General features: G+C 39.2%; 1 protein-coding gene across 1 annotated transcript; it reads left to right on the top strand.

Moving 5' to 3' along the window:
• Window positions 1-509: 509 nt before the first annotated feature.
• On the top strand, window positions 510-8959 carry LOC118242725 (polymeric immunoglobulin receptor-like). Its single transcript, XM_081701735.1, has 8 exons — window positions 510-569; window positions 727-1044; window positions 5343-5681; window positions 6019-6354; window positions 7019-7117; window positions 7254-7364; window positions 7795-7847; window positions 8253-8959. Exons 1-8 carry the CDS (start codon window positions 530-532, stop codon window positions 8631-8633), a joined length of 1677 nt encoding a protein of 558 aa, XP_081557861.1. The 5' UTR covers window positions 510-529; the 3' UTR covers window positions 8634-8959.
• Window positions 8960-9250: the final 291 nt, after the last annotated feature.

Here is a 9250-nt window from a genome sequence, read left to right as displayed (position 1 = left end):
AAAAAGTCTAAAGTAAAGGAAAGCACAACAGTATATATATGAAATAATGACACACACAGGAAAAGGTGCAGGGAGGCTTAGAAATGAGTCTGAGAAAAAGAAAAAGGAAGTGGCAGGAGCTCACTGTGGGTTTTTTGTTTTTCTGAACATGCATATTGTTTATAAAACACCTGGACAAAACATGTCCAAGACTTCCTTCACATCATTGTTTAACATCAGTGTGTTCACCACTGTGTGTGAGGTCACATTAGGACTTAGGTGATGGCTCTCCAGATATAAACTACACCTGATCTTGGACTACGTCACACTCTCAGTGAACTCAGTTCAGTCACACTCTGAAAGAAAGATAGAAAGAGAGAAAAGAGAAAGAAGTGAGAAATCCAAAGACAGAGAGAAGAGCTCTGAAAAAATGAGAGAGAATAGAGGCGGTGATTGGTTACACACACCACTTTAAGCAGTGATGAGAACTGAAGGGGGAAGTGTCAGACTATGAGACAGTTCTCACAGAACTCTCACCACCCAGTTCAACATGTGGACACTTATACTCGTCTTGTCCAGTCTATTCCCAGGTGAGTTGTCCATTTACTGCTCACTATCATCAGACAGGTTCAGCACATTATTAGTTTACCTGCCACACAGAGAGGGACTTGGTAGTGAAGTGAATAGTCATAACAGTGGATCTTCTGCATGTTCTGTACATTACTAACACAATGATTTATTTTACAGCTGTAACTGCTGCTGTAACTACAGTAACTGGATACAAGGGCCGTTCAGTTCAGATCAGATGCCCCTATAAGTCTGGATATGAAACCCACTTGAAGTACCTCTGCAGAGGAGAGTGTTATACTTTCCGGACTAAGAACATCCCTGTTGATTCTAAATCTGCTAAAGACAAGAGATTCTCTCTGAATGATGACACAGCAGCCAGAGTCTTCACTGTTACCATCACTGATCTGAGATCTGAGGATGGAGGAAAATACTGGTGTGGAACACAGCAGAAAGTGCATGATCACTACACAGAGATTCTGTTAGTGGTTAAAGTGGGTGAGTGATGAGCAGATAACGACAATTATGATGATGGTGATGATGATGATGATGATGATGATTAACTGAGGCAATTATGTGAAGTAGGGATTTATAATACATAAAAAAGCAAGATTTTTGTGTGTACTGAATATGAGAAATATTTGAAATTTAGAAGTCTGTTTCACCTATGAATGTTATTGTCTCACACGCCACCTACACCCCTCCAACACCTGATCCCAGCACATCGGTGTATACTGAGTCCACATGGTCATCTGGAGGTAGGCAGAGGTAGAAGGAAGACATCTATCTATGTACATGCCTAACAAGGGGTTTTTACATCTCCTTTGCTATGTTTTGATCATACGGTTTATAATGTCCCACTGTTCTTTTTACAGCTCACACAGTAAATGATGTGAACCTCCAAACCAACAGTCCCTCACTCCATGGTATGTACCATTGTCAGGCTGAACAGGCTGCAGTTGAGTCGAGTGAGGGAAAAACAAAATATATTTACTGATAAAAGCTCACAGACCAGGAGGACATTACAGAAAACAAAGTGATAAACAGGCAATGATGAAACCTATTACAGATGTCCATGTTAATTCTCAATCTGGAAAAGCAAAGAGCGTCTAAGATCCAGCAGTTAATGTACTGGACTAGTGAGCAGAAGGTTGCTGTTTTAAGCCCCAACATTGCTAGCTTACCACTGTTGGACACCTGAGCAAGGCCACTCTCATTTGCACATGTAGTTGTTCACTATAAGCTTTTCTTTTTTTGAATGAACGCTAACGTTAAATGCTGTAGAAAATTCTCTCTGAATGATGTAACAGAAGGCTGAGTCTTCAATATTACCATCACTGATCTGAGATCAGAGGATGGAGGAATATACTGGTGAGTGACGGTGTAAACACTGCTTGACCAATACACAGAGTGTGATTAAAAGTGGTCAATGTAAGATAGGGGACAATAAATTAATTCTTACTATTAGAATATATACATATTCTTAAACACTGATACTACCCTGCTAAATAGTACCTCAACAGGAATATAGAAATATAATCAAATAATCACTGTGAATATGAATAGCTTCACATGGACCAAGTAGGCAAGTAGTTTAATGGTTCATATATGTTGGGCTGCTTTTATACACTTTGAGTTTGGCAGTTCTTTAACATGAGAGAGAGACAGAAATAATGAGAGAGAAAACAAGCACAGCACCACCATAGAACAGAGAGAGACACAGGAAGTGTTGCCATGGTTACATATGAGTTTGAACCATGCGACTCACCACTGTGGGTTAGAGTGTGAAGAACTTCTGTTTTTTATAAATGTCATGTCTCCTGTCCAGCTGAGATGTTTGTCCTTAGCATTTTACAGTAGCATTCACTTCTTTAAAATGAACCCTCTGTAATAATGGCTTTCTACCTGCAGTTCTCTGTGATTCATGCAGGATCATTAGCTAAATGTAATCATTGTTTTCCACCGACAAACAATTTTTTTCCTGAACATGGTTGTGAACTCCTGTCCACTGTCTCTAAGTAAGATTTAAGTAACACTGGATTTTTGAGAAACTTAATGTTTCAGCTGTAATGTCATCTTTTAATACTTCCAGCTGCATCTATATAAAATAATTAACATTAAATTCCAAGATGAATGGAATGTATCTACTTGCATATTTCCTGAAACCGTTTGAGTGTAATCTCACTGGTGTAGATTCCTGTGAGCTGTTCCTGAGCCATTTCAGTGGATAGCAAACTACACTCTATTACCTAGGAAGGATATGCTTATGTGAATCATATACAAAACTCACCACAAACGTACAGAAACAGAATTAATTATGGTAAAGAATAAAAGCTAAAAACCTCTCTTTCGGTTTAGATGGCAGGCAGGGCCCTGAACGACGTCACTACAGGGACGTGACACACCCGGCCTGGCTCAAACCACATTATCTCACTCTACCATATCACACATCCCTGTCACCTCGCCCTCACACACTCATTCCTACACACTTTACACACACAGTATAACAGCACAGCATACATGTACATCACTACCTCTGTAGCATCTGCATGTCTACAACTATAACCCCAGGTTTACTGCTAGAGGAACCCTCCCCAAAAAAACGGTTTATATTATCAGCAACCGAGCTGGTCCAAAACCCGATAAAGCCCATACAGCCAGTGATGCCCTTGAGCCAGTGACACATACTCAAGGTCATAAATGTATCTATAAAGGCCTGTACCCACAATGTATGTGAAAGGCTTCCAGACCATGTGTACCTGCTATTTTGTGTCGTGCAATTAGAGAAGATTCTGACTTGCTATGACCACAAAACTTGACATGTAGTTACACTGAATCAGATCAGTTCTATTTTCTCTAATGACAAAATAGCAGAAATAGCAATATTGCAAGCACATATGATTTCATGTAAATTATATATATTATATGTGGCCCCTGCTGTTCTACCACAGACTGAGATCTGTGCTCTCCTCTCTAATGCTTTACTGGATCCTTCATTACCTTATTTGTGGTTTTGTTCATAATAACAATCATTCTTCTGATGTGTGTAATAATGCTGGGAAAGCTAAAGAAAAAGAAGAAGACATCAAACGGTAGGAAACACACACAAAGAGAGAGAGAGAGAGAGAGAGAGAGAGAGAGAGAGAGAGAGAGAGAGAGAGAGAGAGAAATAGTTTTAGATGCATGTTTCTGTAGTAGGAGGCTTAAGGCCATTCTATTAATGCCAGTCTATTTTCACTGCCCTCAAAAACAGAAATAAGAGTTTTTTCATATGAGTTAAGCCATAAGAAGATGAACAGAGTTAGTAAGCCCAGATACAGTGGCAGGGACCTACATAGACAGACACACACAATCTCTAACACACATCTAATCTAGGAGTTGGAGGCAGTAAACATAAAGCTGAACTCAGAATCTTCATTCTTCTCATCTTCACACTGCATGTGATCTCAGGTATGAAAATCAATCTTTAATCATTATTATCAGCAGGGTCAAATATAGTCTTTGTTTAGATGTCAATAAAATGTACCAGTGTGGAGCTGATGTATACTCGTAGTCACATTTGTTCTAAAATGAAGCACACATTTAAATTATAACCAGCATATTACTAAATAAAACCCAAATGGGAAGATCCTCTAACCTTTCACCTTATTAGAAATATGATATTGGCATGTTGCCAAACAGCTGTAATTTACTACAGGACAACAAAAACGAGTAAGTGCTGAATCCAGCAGCAGCTGGAGCTCACTTCCTCTTGATAGCTATGAGTAACATCTACAGGAAAGAGCAATCCTTGTGTTAGCAACAACAGACGCATGGGTGACACTACAGCAGTACAGTTTCTGAAGATGAAGCAATAGAACAGTGACAGAATTAATTTTAAATATGGGTAACCACAAAGACCTCATAGAAATAAAAATATATATATATTTTTTTCCAATTTTACTTGGAAGTCTCTGAGCCACTGGAGTTTCTGAGCCACAGAAGTCCTGAGTGTCCTTATGACAGTGTGACTGTAAGGGTTGGCACCAGGCACACTACTAATCAGGCTTGATGCCCAACAGCTGGGGTAGATCTATATAAGCCCAGTGACACAGTCACTCAGTGTTGGGTCTTTGCTAAAGTTTTGATCCAAGCTCCTAGCCAGTAACTCTGGGTATGGAGGTCTGTGAGCCCTTGTGCTACACCTCTCTTCTGCGCTGTGAGGTTGTCTGTGTTTTTACACGTCCCCTCCCTTCTCCAGTTTTCCCCTCTCGAGTCTGGTTCTCTCCCAAGGCTCGCCTTAGCCACTAATGTCCCTCCCTGTTTTCTGTTTTTGTTTGGGAAGTTTCAGAGTTTGGTTTTCCTCAGTGCATCGGGGCTGCCATTCTTCCCATAGCAGCCTTTGTTTTCCCTTTTTCCACGCTCAGCATGGTGTTTAGTGTTTCCTCCTGTTTTGTCATCCTCCATTCCTGTGAAGTGCGATATATACGCGCAGGTTGTTTTAGTCTAGCGGGAGCAGAGTGTCAGGGTCATCACCTCTCTCTCCTGGGTTTGAGCCCCATTACAGTGACATTGTAATCATCCCATTTAAGATCACACCCCTCAAACACATGTTACAGTATTGATGATCAGTGGTACAATTGTGTTATATCTGATAACATCTCCCAGGGAATTTCATACAGTGACATACAGAAGGTGCAGAACAAATCAAACCAAGACTAAAACACAGCTGAGAAAAAGGGAAGGATGAATTGAAACAAAATTAACAACTTCAATATGAAGCCATTGCTTACATGGATGTTTGTCATGTCTTTCAGATACAGGAGAGTCCAAGGATGTGGAGTCTATATCATTGACTGCATGTGGAGGAGGAAGAGTCACCATCAAGTGCAGATATGAGGATGAATACAAAACCAAACTGAAATCTTTCTGTAAGAATGTAACAGATCAGTCATGTTTAGATCAAATAACAACAAATCCAAACAGTACATGGACTCATAAAGACAGATTCTCAATTCGTGATAACAGAAGTGTAGGATTCTTTAATGTGTTTATCAGAGAGCTGTCTGTAAATGACACTGGAACATACCAGTGTGCTGTTAATGTATCTGATCAACTGCACACCTACACTGAAGTGAAGCTCAATGTAACAGCAGGTTAGTAGCATGTAACATACAATTTTGCCAAAATCACTTCATCAATTAAAACTTTCAGAAATAATAACAATTTTGCCAAACTGTACTTTTGTAAATCACCCTCGATAAGGGCATCTGCTAAATGCCCAAAATATAAATGTATACAGGTTAAGATAAACTTGATACTTTCATACGTTTGTAGCTGTAAGGGAAGTGAGGCTGATGCAGATCTGATCTCTGAAGCGTTCCTAAAGTGGCATATTTCCCTTTTATTAACATAGTAAATCCTAGAACAAAAGAAACATTAAGAACTATTAATAAATGCAAACATTTTGACCTGAATGTGTATGATTGACAGGCTCATGCTGTGGTAAGACCATCAATGCCTATGTAGGAGAAACTGTGAACATCAGCTGCTGTTACCCAGAATCCCACAGGAGTGAACCCAAGCTTTTCTGCAAGAGAGTGGACACTGGTGGCTGTAATTATATAGGATCGGTCAACAAAACAGGAAAAAAAGAAAGTAAAAAAAACATCTCACTGTATTATGACAGAGAAAAGCAAAACCTGACTGTTACTATCAGATATGTCACGGTTCAGGACTCTGGTGAATACTGGTGTGGAACTACATCAAACTGGACAACTGATCGTGGATTCAAGATTAATAGTATACAGATCTACCTGAGAGTTATAGGTGAGTAAATAACAAGAACTGTGTAATGCTTTATTGTTTTGACAATGCAGAGGCAACATCTATACATCATTCTAAATTACTTAATTAAAAAACTATTTTAGCAAATCCTAGAGAGTCCAGAATCAGTTGATGCTGTTTAGATGACAGGAACTAAACAAATGTTTTTATCCTTGGGTAGTAAAGGCTGTAAAGTAGTCTAGTGCCTGTAGGTAGCCAAGGCTGTAGTCTAGTGTCTGTAGGTTACCTGGAGACTGCAAAATAGTCTAGTGTCTATAGGTAGACAAGGCTGTAAATTTGACTAGTGTCTGTTTGTAGCCAAGTGTCTTTTGTGTGTTTTATTTGTTCCCTGCCCTCCCAACCCATATGACTGATCAACAATATTATAACTGTCTAAATGAGTTGAGTCTGAATTAGCTGTTGAACATTGTTACACTTCCCATCTAATTTACAGCACTAAATTTGTTTTCAAATTTACAACCATTAGCACCAAAATGCAGTTTAAAAGCATCCACATCCACACTATCTGAAGCAACTGTGGATTTCTTTGCCATGTATGAAATTAAAGCATGCCACAGATACACTGGACATGTGTCACTGTCAACAGTCTATATCAATAACATTATAATAATCTGTCACTCCTGTGTTTATTTTTCTATTTAACCAGAGAGTCCAGTTTCAGCCTCATCACCACATTCATCATCACACATCAGTCCACAGTTCACCAAACCAACCACATCCTCAGGAGCTTCCCCTCCTGATACAGGTGCTGACACACAGTGGACTGTACAGCATGGAGTGAAACTACTCACACACTGTCAGCTTCATCAGACACTTCTGAATGATCAGGATAAAGGTTAACTTTGATTGGTTCAGTAATTATGAGTCTGTGTCCTCTCCAGGATTTCCATATTCCACTGTGATCAGTGTTGCTTGTGTGAGTCTGGTGCTGCTTCTAATGGGAACCTCATTCCTCATAGTGATTCTCAGAAAGAGAAGCAGGAAGGGGCAGGGTATTACCACACACGCGCACACACATACACACACCCTTCAAAAATGATCACATAAAACAATACTTATCAATCAACATTGTCATGAGGATAACACATTCAGATCTTTATGTGCAGATGTGAGTGCAGCATGTATCTGTGCCGTAAGCATTGTAGATTAAACAAATGCATTAGTCATGAACAGAACTGATTAGACCCCAGACCTGCCTGCTGCTGCCCTCTGCTGGCTAGAAATGTACATGAATGAGCACTGTTAGAATATGGACTAAAGACAATAAATTAATGCCTAAGTATTCTACTGTTTATTTGCATTTGAAGAGTACCTACTCAGATTAATGTGAATATCTGTGAGTATTTAACTGTTAAATGTGAACAATACCATGTATCCGTTTAGTATGTGATCACAATTTATTCATTTGTGATTAATGTCAAGAATCAGCATCATCCAAGTGTCAGTCCCTCCAAGACTCCTCACACGACCACTGGGTGAGTCATGAGTTTATCACACATCTATGGGGTGAGTCATGAGTGTATTACACATCCATAAGGTAAGTCATGATTGTAGGTCATTAGCAGGCCACTACTGGAACAGGTGCACTACATCTGTAATAGAATTATAATACTCTACACATGTAGTAAAATTATAATACACTTGGCATTCAGCCCTCTGGAACCACCATAATGTTTACACCTGCTACTCCTGACACCACCCAATGTTCAAACTGGGCAGTCCAGGGAAACTATAGACAAATATTCCATTAATATGACCCCAAAATACATTTTTATACCTCACTTGAATGCAAAGAGTTGTAGACAAACAAAAAAAAACCATTCAATCTCATTCATAGACACTGCTGTTAAGGTCACAACATTTTTTTTCTCTTTACTCAGGTTCCACTTTCTGACTGTGACAGTGAGATCAAAGACACCAGAAGCCATTTTGTCTCAGACACTGGAGCTCCTACAGTCTACTCTACTGTCAATCTACCCACAAACCCCTCTGATCCCTCCCTAGCTGTTTATGCCCAAACCCAGTTACCCACAAACCCCTGTGATTTTACACACACTGTTTCGGCTAATGCTATAATTCTCTCTGAGAATTCCTCAGTGTGTGACACACAACAGTCAGCAAGGACGTCTGATGAAGCTCTAATTTATACAACAGTGAAGTTTTATAAGAATGCAAACAGTTCTAATGATGCTGTTACCAAGGAGACCTTCAAGAAGGAGGAGGACACTTGTGACTATGCTTCTGTCAAACATGTCACTTGATCAGGCTAGTTTAGCAGTTTATGCTTTTATTTACATCCATTTTACCAAACATAGATTGTATAACTTTCCCTTTCTCTCAAAGGATGTTCATTTGCGCAGGTGTTTTGTTTTCTCATGTTCACGCTGGTGGTTGAAAGACCAAAGGTTGCCATAGCTTACTTCAAAATGTAAAAATTGACAGATAAAAATGGTGGTGTTCCTTAAATAGAGGGATTTTACATGCTGTAATGGAACAGAAGGCAAACCTTTGTTTTATTGTGTTCTAACAAAACCTCTTTTGTTTTCTTGTGTTCATTCTATGAATAAATGTCAAAGCACTTGTGTAAGTTGCTCTAGATGCCAAAAGCCGTAAATGTAAAATTTACATGTTCAGATTACTTGAGAGTATTTTACTACAACTTTGCTTATACTGAAACCTCTCAACATCTCTTTACTGAAAGGTTTGAATCTCTCTCTCTCTCTCTCTCTCTCTCTCTCTCTCTCTCTCTCTCTCTCAATAAAATTTGGACTTTTTTTTTTTTTTGCTGGTTCATTACGTTAAAATACAGACAAAGCATAGAGATAAATGGAGACAGAGAAATGCAGTAAGCTCCAGGAGCTCTGACATGTGTATGAAG

The sequence above is a fragment of the Electrophorus electricus genome, chromosome 18 (assembly GCF_041902795.1).
Source record: "Electrophorus electricus isolate QZ-2024a chromosome 18, ASM4190279v1, whole genome shotgun sequence".
NCBI lineage: Eukaryota > Metazoa > Chordata > Actinopteri > Gymnotiformes > Gymnotidae > Electrophorus > Electrophorus electricus.
The sequence above is the reverse complement of the archived record's forward strand: the minus strand, read 5'-3'. Positions and strand labels throughout refer to the sequence as shown.

Coding starts and splice junctions, on each gene's coding strand:
- LOC118242725 (XM_081701735.1), top strand. CDS start 530: ATGTGGACACTTATACTCGTCTTGTCCAGTCTATTCCCAG. Junction 7,118..7,253: donor AGCTTCCCCTCCTGATACAG/GTGCTGACACAC, acceptor TGTCCTCTCCAG/GATTTCCATATTCCACTGTG. Junction 7,848..8,252: donor ACTCCTCACACGACCACTGG/GTGAGTCATGAG, acceptor CTCTTTACTCAG/GTTCCACTTTCTGACTGTGA.